Here is a 15,351-nt window from a genome sequence, read left to right on the forward strand (position 1 = left end):
TTTCCAATTTATTCTTTTATCAAATGTGCTTTATTCTCTTGGTATCCTTTGTTGGTGGAGCAGCAATGCACTACTGGGAGCTCAGACACATCGTCTGAGCCAATGACTAGAGACATATATGTGCAGCTACTGATCAGCAGCTTGCTCCCAGTAGAACATAAAGCCGTTTTCTTTCCTATGGCATGGAGAGTCCACAAATCATTCCAATTACTAGTGGGATATTCACTCCTGGCCTGCAGGAGGAGGCAGAGAGCACCCCAGCAGAGATGTTAAGTATCACTTCCCTTACCCATAACCCCCAGTCATTCTCTTTGCCTTGTTCATGGGAGGATGGCAAAGAAGGTGTCTGAAGATTTTTAATCCTTTTATGGGTACTTTTCCCTGCAAGCAAGGATTTGGGGCTATGCTGTGTCCATGTCAATATCTTTAGTAAGAGTAATGGTGCCTTTTAGCAGTTAGTAGGCGGTGAGGTGGTCCTTGCTTTATTTCTAACACCGATGCTACCCCTTTGATAGAAATAATGTATAGAATAATGTATTGTGTTTATCAATAGTGAACAAAGATGGATATAGATGAAAAACCCCTGATACAGGGTACTCCTATTTCCTTTGAGCACTCAGACAGTGCTATTATGCTCAGACTGGGTATTTTAGTACCAGCACTCTAGAAGTTAATGGAAGACTTCTATTTCTGGTGCGGATGTGTTCAGGGGGAAATTTATGTGCTTTAATGGGCAGGGAGCATTTAAAGGGCACTGCAGTGGGAACTTTAGAGGCTGAGGAGACATGTTATATATGTGTCTGGGCTCTATAAGAATGGGAGTTTGTCAGTCCTTTTTTGTTTATTAGGTGTTTTTTACACTTTTATTAGCCAGAGTGTTTCGGCAGGGTATTATGAGAGGCGGTCATGTGATCAGAGCCGTTATGCTACGTTTTTTTTTTCAAACCAGGAAGTGAGGTTTATTTTGCGCCATTTTGTCTGGTGGCGCAATTTTCTTTTTAGTTGCGATCATGTGACCGCGTTTGATATGCGCTTCCTTTTTTCTGTTTTTTGCAGACCGGAGTTTTTTTATGCGGTGCATTTGTTCAGCGGCTGTGTGAGCGTAGTGAGAGGATCCAAAATCATAGTGGGATCTTTCTGTTGGTGCTAGGAGCGGTAAGGTGTCTAGGTTTTCTTTTTTCTGTTTAAATCATTTAATAGGGCTAGTGAATCTTATAAGGGTTCTTTGTTTCACTGTTGTTATGGACACTAATGAGAATTTAAATTTGCCAGTTGACAAATGTTTCGCTTGGAGGTTCAGGTGGTTCCTCCTGTGCAAAATTGCTCCTTGTTTAAATAAGACTTTATTATTTAAAGATAAGATTTCTCCCCTAGAGCCTTCTGTCTCTCAGGATAATGTTGTTCCAGCATTGCCTCAGCTTTCCCCTCAAACGGCCCAAACATCACATGCAGTGCTCTGTGGCTCCTCTCAACCTCCTGGGGGTGTTTTATTTACCTGGGGATTTCGCTGCGCAGAGAACTTCTGGTTGCTGGTAAGCGCAAGAGGAAATCTAAACATATTGATGTTAATAAGAGTTTTGACTCTGCTAAGGCTGCATTAGTCAGTTTGTCTCAGCTATCTGATGAGGATGATTCCTTAATGTCTGAGGGAGAATTGTCAGATTCTGATTCTTTAGCGACCAATTCTGTAAATTCAGAGGAGATCATTTCAGATTTAAGTTAGAACACCTTTGAGTACTTTTGAAGGAGGTTCTTGCTACTTTAGAAGAATCCGACTCAGTGGAGAATCCAAAGATGTCTAGTAAACATAATAGGGTATATGATGTACCTTTTGTCTGTGGAGGTGTTTCCAGTTCCAGACCGTATGGCAGATATCATAACTCAGGAATGGGATAAACCAGGGATTCCTTTTTCCCCGTCCCCTGTTTTTAAAAAGATGTTTTCTGTTGCTGATTCTATTTGTGAATCTTGGCACACAGTGCCCAAGGTAGAGGGAGCTATCTCTACTCTTGCCAAGAGACCTACTACCTATTGAGGATAGTTGTTCTTTCAAGGATCTTATGGATTAAAAGCTTGACTGTTTTGAAGAAAATGTCTGTTCATCAGGGATTACAGTGGCAGCCTGTTGCTAGTATTGCTAGAGGCAGCATCTTATTGATGCAATGATTTATATAATCTAATCCTAGAAGAGTCTACTATAGAGGATATCCAAGATTGAATCAAGGCTTTAAAGCTAGCCAATACCTTTATTTGTGATACTAATATGCAAGTTCTTAGGCTGGGTGCTAAGATGTCTGGTTTCACTGTTTTAGCTCGCAGAGCTCTGTGGTTGAAGTCTTGGTCTGCAGATGTCACTTCCAAGTCTAAGCTTTTATCTTTGCCTTATAAGGGTAAAATCTTGTTTGGTCCGGGTCTGGCTGAAATAATTTCTGATATTACAGGTGGAAAGGGCTCTTTCCTACCTCAGGATAAAAAGAATAGGCCTAAGGGTCGCCAGAGTTCTCATTTTCGTTCCTTTTCGTTCCTTTTCGTAACTTTAAGGGACAAAAGTCTTCCTCCTCCTCTTCCAAGTCAGAACACTCAAAGTCTTCTTGGAGGTCCAGTCAGCCTTGGAATAAAGGAAAGCAAGTAAAGAAGCCTTCCGCTGATTCTAAATCGCCATGAAGGGTCCGCCCCCGATCCTGCTTTGGATCAAGTGGGGGCAGGTTTGGATACGAGATGTCCCAGGTCCTTGAGCAATAGACATAGTATCCCACAGTTACAGAATAGGATTCAAATCTTGTCGTCCCAGGGGCAGATTCCACCTGTCAAGGTTATCTGTGAAACAGATAAAGAGAGACCTTCTTAAACTGTGTAAAGGACCTATTCTCCATGGGAGTGATTGTTCCAGTTCCTCTAGGATTCTATTCAAATCTTTTTGAAGGAGGGCACTGGAACACTGGACCAAAAGTGTCTCATTCAATTTTTCAGAGTTCCGTCCTTTAAAATGGAGACCATCAGTTCCATTCTTCCTTTGGTACAAGAGGGTCAGTTCATGACGACCATAGACCTGAAGGATGCGTATCTTCATGTTCCCATTCACAGGGATCATTACCAGTATCTGAGGTTTGCCTTTCTGGACAAACATTTCCAGTTTGTTGTCCTTCCTTTTGGCCTTGCTACAGCTCCCAGAATTTTCACAAAGGTTCTGGGGGCTCTTCTGGCAGTGGTCTTGGACGACATCTTGGTTCAAGCGCCATCTTTTCATCTAGCAAAATCTCATACAGAGATGTTGTCTATTCTACGTTACCACGAGTGGAAAAGGAATCTGTTTAAGAGTTCCCTTGTACCAAATACAAGGGTGTGTTTCCTAGGAACAATTTTAGATTCTTTGTCCATGAAGATTTTTCTGATGGATGTCAGGAAATCCCAAACTTCATGCTTCTTGCCTTTCTCTCCAGTCGGCTATTCGTCCATCTGTGGCTCAATGCATGGAGGTGATAGGTCTGATGGCTGCCTCTGTGGACATCATTTCTTTTGCTCGGTTCCCTCTGAGACCTCTGCAACTCTGTATGCTCAGTCAATGGAACGGGGACCACTTAGATCTCTCGCAGAGGATAAATCTGGACTCCGCAACAAGAGTGCCAGATTTCTCAGGACCATCTGTCTCGGGGGAAACGTGTTTTCTGAGGCCTTCCTAGGTGATTGTGACCACGGACGCCAGCCTGCTGAGCTGGGGAGCCGTTTGGGGTTCCTTAAAAGCACAGGGCCTGTGGACTTCAGAGGAGTTGTCTCTTTCAATAAATATCTTGGATTTGAGACCAATCTTCAATGCTTTGATAGTTTGGCCTCAACTAGCTTTGGTCTGGTTTATCAGATTTCAGTCGGAAAACATCACTTCAGTGGCCTATATCAACCACCAGGGGGCAACTCGGAGTTCTTTGGCAATGGAGGAGGTGACTCGCATTCTCCAGTGGGTGGAGTCTCACAATTAACATCTCTCTGCCATCCACATTCCAGCGGTGGACAACTGGAAGGCGGGTTTTCTGAGCAGGCAAACTTTTCATAACGGAGAGTGGGCTCTCCACCCAGAGGTTTTCGCGATAACTCTCAGGTGGGGGATTCCGCAGTTGGTTCTAATGGCGTCTCGTCAGAACACCAAGCTTCCAAGGTATGGTTCAAGGTCAAGAGATCCTCAAGCCGTTCTGGTAGATGCTCTGGCGGTTCCTTGGAACTTTAATCTAGCATACCTGTTTCCTCCGTTTGCGCTACTTCCACAAATAGTTGCTCGCATCAAGCAGGAGAGAGCTTCGTTGATTCTAATAGCTCCTGCATGGCCTTGCAGAATCTGGTTTGCGGATCTGGTGATCTTCTGCTTCAGGGTCCCTTCCTTCATCCAAATCTGGTTTCTCTGAAGCTGACTGCTTGGAGATTGAACGTCTAATTTTGACTAGACGTGACTTCTCTGAGAAAGTCATAGATACTATGCTTCAGGCTCGTAAACCGGTTACTCACAGAATTTACCATAGGGTATGGTGTAAATACTTTCATTGGTGTGATTCTAAGGGTTTTTCTTGGAACAAAGTAAGGGTTCCTCGAATTTTGGCTTTTCTTAAGGAGGGCCTGGAGAAAGGTTTGTCAGTCAGTACTCTGAAGGGTCAGATTTCTGCACTCTCTATTCTTTTGCATAAATGTCTGGCAGTTCTGCCAGATGTTCAGTCTTTTGTTCAGGCCTCTGTTTAAATCTGTTGCTCCTCCTTGGAGCCTTAATCTTGTTCTTAGAGTTTTGCAGCAGGCTCCGTTTGAGCCAATGCATTCTGTTGACATTAAATTACTTTCTTGAAAGGTTTTGTTTCTTATTGCTGTTTCTTCTTTTTGTCCCAATCCTCCTTCCCAGAAGGAACATCTTTTGCATAACTTGGATGTGGTGCGTGCTTTAAAATATTACCTTCAAGCAACTAAAGTTTTTCGGCAGTCTTTTGCCCTGTTTGTTCTTTTTTTTTGGTAAGCGTAGGGGTCAGAAGGCCACTTCTACAACTCCCTCTCTGTGGTTGAAAAGTGTTGTTCGTTAAGCTTATGAGACAGCTGGACAGCAGCCTCCTTAGAGAATTATGGCTCATTCCACTAGAGCTGTTTCTTCTTCCTGGGCTTTCAAAAATTAAGCATTGGTGGATCTAATTTGCAAGGCGGCCACATGGTCCTCTATTCATACCGTTTCCAAATTTTATACTTTTGCCTCAGCTGAGGCTTCTTTTGGGACAAAAGTTCTTCAAGTGGTGGTGCCTTCGGTTTAGGTCCGCCTGTTTTGTTGTCCCACCCTTTCATTCTGTGTCCTCTAGCTTGGGTATTGGTTCCCACTAGTAATTGGAATGATTTTGTGGACTCTCCATGCCATATGAAAGAAAACAAAATTTATGCTTACCTGATAAATTTATTTCCAGGCATGGAAAGTCCACGACCCTCCATTATTTTATTCAGGTGGTAGTTTTTGTTAAAACCTCAGGTACCTCTATACCTTTTGTGTTATCTTTTTTTTCCCATTTCTTATCAGCCAAATGACTGGGGGTTATGGGTAAGGGAAGTGATACTTAACAGCTCTGCTGGGGTGCTCTTTGCCTCCTCCTGCTGGCCTGGAGTGAATATCCCACTAGTAATTGGAATGGTTTGTGGACTCTCCATGCCTGGAAATAAATACATTTATCAGGTAAGCATACATTTTGTTTTTCCAACCATGCCATTAAGTCATACCTTCCTTTTATTAGCAGCTTTTACTTAACCCTATCACACACACAATATATATTTTGAAGTGGGTTCTTATTTATATAAATCGTAGAAAAGTTTTGCATAATATGTCCCTTTAATGTTTAACAGACTTGCTATCGCCTGTTAAGGTTTGTAAATTAAAGAAAACATTTTAAATGTCCATTAAATGGACATTAAAGTCAAAATTAAATATTCCCAATTTTGAATAGAGCATTGAATTTTGAACACATTTTCAATTTTATTCAATTATCAATTTTGATTATTTCCCTTGATATCCTTTGTTAAAGAGTAATCCTAGGTGAGCTTAGGAGCGTGCCAGTGTCTAGCCATCTGGCAGCAGTGTTTGCAGCAATGTTTATAGCAATGGTATACATACTTGCAAACGTTGCTGCCATAAAATCTTTGTAACCATGTATAGCATTGCTGCAAACACTGCTGCCCGATGGTTAAAGGCACGTGCATGCTCCTGAGCTCACCTAGTGTTACTCTTTGGGCTACATTTATCTTTCAAATTCTCCTATATCTCTTAAAAGTTCTCATGAGAAATAATTCCCCTATTTATCATTCAAAAATGCGCCTAAAATTGGGCAGGTCCGACTGTAAAATTCTCCTACTCTGTTCTCACTCTCCTTAGAGAAAATGTTCTCCAAAAAAAGGGTTAAATTAGATCCTTTTGTCGCATTTCATATAATTCTCCTACTTACAAATGTATCATTTATATTCTCCTGTGGAGGACTGAAAGTTTTCCTGCAAGTTCCTGCATTAAAGTTCTCCATAGCTACAGTGGGGAACAGCATTAGAAATCTATTCTCTACCAGTTGTAGAAGCAGTTACACAAAAAAGGGCTCTACAAGGTGCAAACATTATCTATAACAAAGCGCAATAATAATGGTTATTGGAGCGCAATAATAATTTATATTGGGGTGATAAAAATATATATAATAAAGCGCCAAAATAATATAACAGAGCACAAAAATTATATCTAGTGCTAAAAATAAATACACAGAGCGCCTCCTAAAAGGCTAAGACACTAGTAGTGACAAGATTATTTAAATAAAAAATATATTGAAATTCTATAGGGGTATATAAAATATTTTATAAGCTACTTATAGCTAAAACATACAAACAAGATACAAAAGTGGATCCACTTAAAATTAACAATAAAATATGCATATATCTATATAAAAAACAATAATACAATTGTGGTTAAAAACCACAACAAAACTTAATCACAAAATAAATTACAATAAAACAGCTGTTAACTGATAAGCTGGTTGATGGTTGGATAAAAAATATATAAATATATAAAAACATCAATTTACTGAGTAGGTGTCCATATATGTTTTTATATATTTATATTTTTATATATATATTTATATTTTTTTATCCAACCATCAACCAGCTTATCAGTTAACAGCTGTTTTATTGTAATTTATTTTGTGATTAAGTTTTGTTGTGGTTTTTAACCACAATTGTATTATTGTTTTTTATATAGATATATGCATATTTTATTGTTAATTTTAAGTGGATCCTCTTTTGTATCTTGTTTGTATGTTTTAGCTATAAGTAGCTTATAAAATATTTTATATACCCCTATAGAATTTCAACATATTTTATTTAAATAATCTTGTCACTACTAGTGTCTTAGCCTTTTAGGAGGCGCTCTGTGTATTTATTTTTAGCACTACATTCACCTCTTTGGGGGCGCTGGTACCCACAATACTAGGAGCTACAGACACAAGGTTGAGCGCTGTCAGATTTTAACAGACAAAAATGATATCTATTGGGGCATAAAAATAAGATATAAAAAAACGCTAAAATTGAAGCACAAAAACAATGAAAATGTAGATCTATTTTCTTACTTGACAGTTTGCTGAAGAGGGGTTTTAACAAAGCTACTAGGAAGGCTGTATAAAGATTTCTATTGGCTTATATATATGACTGACAGGGAGAATAGTTGCTTAGTTTCAGTGATCCATCCGACTGGAGACATTTATCATTAGTTCTCTTCAGCTCTCCTATAGGAAAGAAAAATCTTTTTATGATAAATAAGGGCGCACAATTGCGCCTCTCCTAAGGAGAGCTTCGGAGAACTGATAGAACAGAAAGGAGAATTCCTGAAATGATTGATAAAGGGGGAGGCCTTTAAATAAGGATATCGAGGGAACTAAGCTACATTGATAATAGAAGTACATTGGTAAGTTGTTTAAATGTTATGCTCTATTCAATTTGTTTACTTTTGACTTTACTGTCCCTTTATGTCTCTTTGTCCTTGTATAACTGACTTCATTTTTTTCCGCACTCAGGGTTTGGAGATTGTATTTCGAGCTGGCCTTGCAGTCCTTCAAATGAATCAGGCAGAGCTAATGCAATTGGATATGGAAGGGATGTTACAGGTACAGTACTCACATTGAGATTGTAATATACAATGGTTAATTACTTATAGTAAAACATCTTTGCGAAATGCTATCATTATTAGTTTTGACCCCTTTTCATGTAATTTAAAGGGACAGTCTAGTCAAAATTAAACTTTTATGACTTAGATAGAGCATGCAATTTTAAACAACTTTGCAATCTACTTTTATAATCAAATTTGCTTTGTTCTCTTAGTTGAAAGCTAAACCTAGGTAGGCTGATATGCTACTTTCTAAGCCGTTGAAGGCTGCCTCTTATCTGAATGCATTTGACAGTTTTTCAAAGCTAGAGGGCATTTAGTTCTTGTGTGCCATATAGATAACATTGTGCTCATGCCGTGGAGTTACTTTTGAGAGGACACAAATTGGCTAAAATGCAAGTCTGTCAAAAGAACTGAAATAAGGGGGCAGTCTGCAGAGGCTTAGATATAAGATAATCACAGAGGTAAAACGTGTATTAATATAACTGTGTTGGTTATGGAAAACTGGGGAATGGGTAATAAAGGGATTATCTATCTTTTTAAACAGTAAACATTCTGGAGTAGACTGTCCCTTTAAGGGAATAGTCAAGTCAAAATGAAACGTTCATGATTCGAATAGAGCAGCAATTTTAAGCAACTTTCTAATTTACTCCTATTATCAACTTTTCTTCGTTCTCTTGGTATCTTTATTTGAATGTAAGCAGAGTAGCCGGCCCATTTTTGTTTCAGAACCTGGGTAGCGCTTTCTGATTGGTGTCTAAATGTAGCTACCAAACAGCAAGTGCTACCCAGGTGCTGAAACAAAAACGGCCCGACTTCTAAGCTTACATTCAAATAAGATAATAAAGAAAAAATGATAATAGGAGTAAATTAGAAAGGTGCTTAAAATTGATGCTCTATCTGAATCATTAACGTTTAATTTTGACTAGACTGTTCCTTCAAGTCAGAAAATTGTGCATTTACAGTCCTGAAAACTGAAAGAGCACATGGCAGAATTCACAAGCTTAAAGGGACACTAACATATTTTTTATTTCTTTCATGAATCAGATAGAGCATGCAATTTTAAGCAACTTTCTAATTTACAAATATCAATTTTTCTTGCTATCTTTATTTAAAAAGCAGGAATTTTAAAGCTTTAAAGCCAACCGATTTTAGGTTCAACACCCTGGATAGCGCTTGCTTATTGGTGGCTGACATTTGGCAAACCAATAAGCAAGCATAACTCAGATTCTCAACCAAAAATGGGCCAGCTCTTAAGCTTTACATTCCTGCTTTTAAAATAAAGATAGCAAGAGAACGAAGAAAAATTGATAATAAGAGTAAATTAGAAAGTTGTTTAAAATTGCATGCTCTATCATTAAAGAATGAATCATTAAAGAAAAAAATGGGTTTAGTGTCCCTTTAACCTTGCCACAGACTGCTCCCTAATTTAAAAATTTGATAATAGAAGTACATTTCAAAGTTTTTTTTTTTTTTTTAATTGTATATTTTATCTGAAACGTGATTTTATGTTTCCTTGCGGGCTTAGCCTAATGTTCTGTTTGTGTTTTCATCTCTTTATACTGATTGGTAGGGTTTCCTGTTTGTGTTTTCATCTCTTTATACTGATTGGTCGGGTTTCCTGTTTGTGTTTTCACCTCTTTATACTGATTGGTAGGGTTTCCTGTTTGTGTTTTCATCTCTTTATACTGATTGGTAGGGTTTCCTGTTTGTGTTTTCACCTCTTTATACTGATTGGTAGGGTTTCCTGTTTGTGTTTTCACCTCTTTATACTGATTGGTAGGGTTTCCTGTTTGTGTTTTCATCTCTTTATACTGATTGGTAGGGTTTCCTGTTTGTGTTTTCACCTCTTTATACTGATTGGTAGGGTTTCCTGTTTGTGTTTTCACCTCTTTATACTGATTGGTTGGGTTTCCTGTTTGTATTTTCATCTCTTTATACTGATTGGTAGGGTTTCCTGTTTGTGTTTTCACCTCTTTTTATACTGATTGGTAGGGTTTCCTGTTTGTGTTTTCATCTCTTTATACTGATTGGTCGGGTTTCCTGTTTGTGTTTTCATCTCTTTATACTGATTGGTCGGGTTTCCTGTTTGTGTTTTCACCTCTTTATACTGATTGGTTGGGTTTCCTGTTTGTGTTTTCACCTCTTTATACTGATTGGTAGGTTTTCCTGTTTGTGTTTTCATCTCTTTATACTGATTGGTTGGGTTTCCTGTTTGTGTTTTCATCTCTTTACACTGATTGGTAGGGTTTCCTGTTTGTGTTTTCACCTCTTTATACTGATTGGTAGGGTTTCCTGTTTGTGTTTTCACCTCTTTATACTGATTGGTTGGGTTTCCTGTTTGTGTTTTCACCTCTTTATACTGATTGGTCGGGTTTCCTGTTTGTGTTTTCACCTCTTTATACTGATTGGTCGGGTTTCCTGTTTGTGTTTTCACCTCTTTATACTGATTGGTCGGGTTTCCTGTTTGTGTTTTCACCTCTTTTTATACTGTTTGGTAGGGTTTCCTGTTTGTGTTTTCATCTCTTTATACTGATTGGTCGGGTTTCCTGTTTGTGTTTTCACTTCTTTATACTGATTGGTCAGGTTGCCTTCATAAAGAACAAACTATAATATATATGTCATTCTTATGTAGAAGGTAAATGATAATAATGGCTGCAGAGAGCTTTTATTTGAAAGCACTGCACAAACACTTTGCTTATTGATCCCATATGGCTACTAATGTTTGAATTGTCTCTTTTTTTAGCACTTTCAAAAAGTTGTCCCACGTCAGTTCGATGGAGGCCCAGACAAATTAATCCAAGCGGCTTACCAAGTCAAGTATAATGCAAAAAAGATGAAAAAGTAAGTATGTCCTCTAAGTCTTAGAGTTATTTTATCTAACGTATCTAGTTTGCACACTGTGATTTTAAACCAATAGTTTTTACTTGGCATGGGCAAAAATTCAGCAATCATTGTTGAAAAGAATGCTGAGTAGGTTTGTCGGTTGCTGCATTCAGCTATTTATGGCGCCAGAGTTATTAATGTAAAGGTGAAACATAAATATCTGGATTTGCAAATATATTTGTGTTTTGCGCTTTTACATTAAGAAATCTGGTGATCCAATCATAATAAATATATATATATATATATATATATATATATATATATATATATATATATATATATATATATATAATTTGTTCTATCTGGAGGCTACCACTTACCCCATTAAATTCTCATCAGATTATTCAAGCTTTACTCAGTCTTTCAGTCTCGGCAGTGGATTACATTGCTGCTGTAAAAGTATTGTAGTGAGCAGTTACCTTTTAATTTGGTTAAACCATTCACTACTTATTAAAATAAAGCAAATAAACAAAAAACTTCAGCCAGGGGGACGACTAGGTGCATCACATGTGGTGTTTTTTATTATGAATTTCTACTGAATGTAGGGGTCCTTTTTAAAGGACCACTCAATGCAGTAGAATTACATAATTAACAAGTGCACAATTAGGAGCGGGTATGATTAGACACATGAGAGTTAGAGGGGGAAGTGTTTCTAAGGAAACAAAGTAGTTAATGAGAGGACAGCATAGGTGGGGAGATACGGATAGTGTGGGGATTGTTGCTATAGGGACATGCAATGAATTTTAGGAAAAGGGCAGACAGAGAGAGCAGAAAAGTCATAGAGAGCATTGTGTAGAAGTATAGTTTATTAAGTTTACCTGTTAGTTGGTCTGCAGTTTCTGCCTCCAGTTTCTAACTCCAGTGAGTAACTCCACTACTTGTAACAGAAAGCTACTTAGAATCAGAGAGCCACGGCTCAAGAATGAGCCTTATGCATGCTCTATATGTAGCAGTGAAAAGTAATGGACTTCCGCTCTTCCGCATTTAGTTTTCGGAACAGAGTCACTGGCCGACTTGTTTTCTGTTCCGGGCTTAGTATCTGTTGCAAGGAAGGAGAGTGCGTGGATCCGCTGGGGAATTCTCTGCACAGCAGGCTCCGTTTGTGGCTTATGCATTGTGTTTGTTGCGAGGTCAGGTAAGAGACCTCAGTTTGGATGAGGTGTAGAGGTCCTGTCTTAGTTATTTTTCTAGCTGAGTTTTTTTAAGCGTGAGGGTTACAGCTGGCTCTGTTTGTTTATTTTCTCGCTCTGTTTCTTAAAGTGACAGTATCTACTTTAATTATTTTTATTTTTTATTTTATTTGGACATGGATGAAGACTCAGCGTCTTTTGATAATTGTCTGTTATGCCTTAAACAATTTTTTTTGCTTATGCAATTCTCTGCTGCATGTTTAGCTAGAACTCTTGATTTTAAAGATAAGTGATGCTAACATGCAAGTTATCAGACTAGGAGCCAAGATGTCTGGTTTCACTGTCTTTGCCCGCAGGGCTTTGTGGCTTAAACCTTGGTCAGCTGTTACCTCCGAGTCTAAGTTTTTGGCGCTTCCTTATAAGGGTAAGACCTTGTTTGGACCTGGTCTGGCAGAAATTATTTCTGAGATTACGGGTGGAAAAGGGTCTTTTCTTCCTCAAGATAAGAAGAATAGACCTAAAGGACACCAAAGTAATTTTCGTTCCTTTTGTAACTTCAGAGGTCAGAAGTCTTCCTCTTTCAAGCAGGAACAGTTCAAGCCTTCTTGGAAATCCAACCAGTCTTGGAACAAGGGGAAGCAGTCTAAGAAGTCTACAGCTGATTCTAAGTCAGCATGAAGGCTCTGCCCCCGTCCGGGATCGAATCAAGTGGGGGGCAGACTTTCCCTGTTTTGTAAAGCCAGGATTCGGGATGTCCCAGATCCTTGGACTGTGGACATAGTATCTCAGAGTTACAAAATAGAATTCAAATTCTTTCTCCTGAAGGGCAGGTTCCACCTTTCAAGACTATCTGTAGATCAGGTAAAAAGAGAGGCATTCTTGAACTGTGTTCAGGACCTTTTTTTACCTGGGAATGATTGTTCCAGTTCCATTAAGGGAACAGGGTCTAGGATTTTATTCAAACCTGTTCGTGGTTTCCAAAAAAGAGGGAACTTTTCAACCCATTTTAGATCTAAAGTGTCTCAACAAGTTTCTCAGGGTACCGTCCTTCAAAATAGACGACCATAGATTTGTAGGATGCTTATCTTCATGTTCCCATCCATAAGGATCATCACAAATTCCTGAGATATGCTTTTCTGGACAAACACTTTCAGTTTGTGGCTCTTCCATTTGGTCTTGCCACAGCTCGCAGAGTTTTCTCAAAGATTCTGGTGGCTCTTTTGGCAGTGATCAGGTCTCAGGGAATTGCAGTAGTGCCCTACTGTGGATTACATTTTGGTTCAGGTGCTATGTTTTCAACAAGCAAACTCTCATACAGAGATCTTGTTGTGTTTTCTACGTTCCCACAGTTGGAAAGTGAATCTGGAAAAGAGTTCCCTTGTTCCAGCTACAAGGGTAGTTTTCTTAGGGACCATTATAGATTCACTATCTATGAAGATTTTTCTGACAGAGGTCAGAAAATCCAAAATTCTTTCCTCTTGCCTCTCTTCAGTGTACTGTTCTGCCATCAGTAGCTCAATGTATGGAGGTTATTGGTCTGATGGTTGCTTCCATGGTCGTCATCCCCTTTGCTCGATTCCATCTGAGAGCTCTGCAGTTATGCATGCTCAGACAATGGAACGGAAATCATTCGGATCTGTCTCAGAGGATAGTTCTAGATCAGTCGACAAGAGACTATCTTCCGTGGTGTTTCTCTCAGGAGCATCTGTCTCAGGGCACATGCTTTCAGAGACCTTCCTGGGTGATTGTGACCATGGGGAGCAGTCTGGGACTTGTTAAAGGTGGAGGTTCCTTAGCGATGAAGGAGGTGGCTCGGATTATTCAGTGGGCAGATATTCACAATTGTTGCCCATCTGCTATCCACATTCCAGGAGTGGACAATTGGGAAGCAGATTTTCTGAACAGACAGACATTTCATCACGGAGAGTGGGCTCTCCATCCGGAGGTGTTCTCCAGGTTAACCCTCAGATAGGAGTCTAGAGTTGGATCTGATGGCGTCTCGGCCGAATGCCAAACTTCCAAGGTATGGCTCAAGGTCAAGAGATCCGCAGGCCGCTCTGATAGATGCTCTGGCGGTTCCTTGGGTTTTCTGTCTAGCATATCTATTTTCTCAGTTTGTGCTCCTTCCATGAGTCATTGCTCGTATCAAACAGGAGAGAGTATTCATGATTCTAATAGCTCCTGCGTGGCCTCGCAATATCTGGTATGCAGACCTAGTGAAAATGTCATCTTTGCCACCTTGGAGGTTACCTCTGAGGAAGGACCTTCTAGTTCAGGGTCCTTTCCTCCATCCAAATCTTGTTTCTCTGAAGCTGACTGGAGATTGAACGCTTAGTTCTGGATAAGCGTGGGTTTTCTAAGTCTGTCATTGAGACCATGTTGTAGACTTGCAAGCCTGTAACTCGTAAGATTTACCATAAGGTATGGCGTATATACCATTTATTGGTGTGATTCAAAAGGCTTTTCTTGGAGTAGGGTCAAGATTCCTATAATTTTGACTTTTTTCTCCAGGATGGTCTAGAGAAAGGTTTGTCAGTCAGTTCTCTGAAAGGTCAGATTTCTGCTTTATCTATTCTGCTTCATAAGCGTCTGGCTAAGTTTAAACCTGTTTATCCTCCTTGGAGCCTTAACCTTGTTCTTAAAGTTTTGCAGCAGGCTCCGTTTGAGCCAATACATTCCATAGATATTAAGTTGTTATCTTGGAAGGTTTTGTTTCTTGTTACTATCTCTTTTGATCAGAGAGTTTCTGAACTCTCGGCTTTGCAGTGTGATTCACCTTACCCTATTTTTCATGTGGATAAGGAGGTTTTCTCCCTAAGGTGGTTTCGGTTAGAAATATTAATCAGGAGATTGTTGTTCCTTCCCTTTGTCCCAATCCTTCTCATAAGAAACTTTTGTTGCACAATTTGGTTGTTGTGTGTGCTCTAAAGTTCTATCTTCAGGTGACCTGTGTGTTTTGTTTTTCTGGTAAGCGCAAAGGTCATAAGGCTTCTGTTACTTCTCTTTCCTTTTGGTTGAGAAGTATGATTTGTTTTGCGTATGAGACTGCTGGTCAGCAGCCTCCTAAGAGAATTACAGCTCATTCCACTAGGACTGTCTCCTCTTCTTGGACTTTCAAAAATGAAGCTTCTGTGGAACAGATTTGCAAGGCTGCAACTTGGTCTTCTTTGCATACTTTTTCCAAATTTGATGCTTTTG

General features: G+C 39.2%; 1 protein-coding gene across 3 annotated transcripts in view; it reads left to right on the plus strand.

Moving 5' to 3' along the window:
• Positions 1 to 15,351, plus strand: part of EVI5 (ecotropic viral integration site 5) — a 406,332-nt gene that overhangs the window by 160,582 nt on the left and 230,399 nt on the right. For all 3 annotated transcript variants that reach the window (XM_053693996.1, XM_053693998.1, XM_053693997.1), the window contains 2 exons: positions 8,049 to 8,138; positions 10,884 to 10,981. In XM_053693996.1, coding sequence (XP_053549971.1) covers positions 8,049 to 8,138; positions 10,884 to 10,981 — 188 coding nt within the window. The remainder of the gene's footprint in view (positions 1 to 8,048; positions 8,139 to 10,883; positions 10,982 to 15,351) is intronic.

The sequence above is a fragment of the Bombina bombina genome, chromosome 10, assembly GCF_027579735.1.
Source record: "Bombina bombina isolate aBomBom1 chromosome 10, aBomBom1.pri, whole genome shotgun sequence".
Lineage (NCBI taxonomy): Eukaryota > Metazoa > Chordata > Amphibia > Anura > Bombinatoridae > Bombina > Bombina bombina.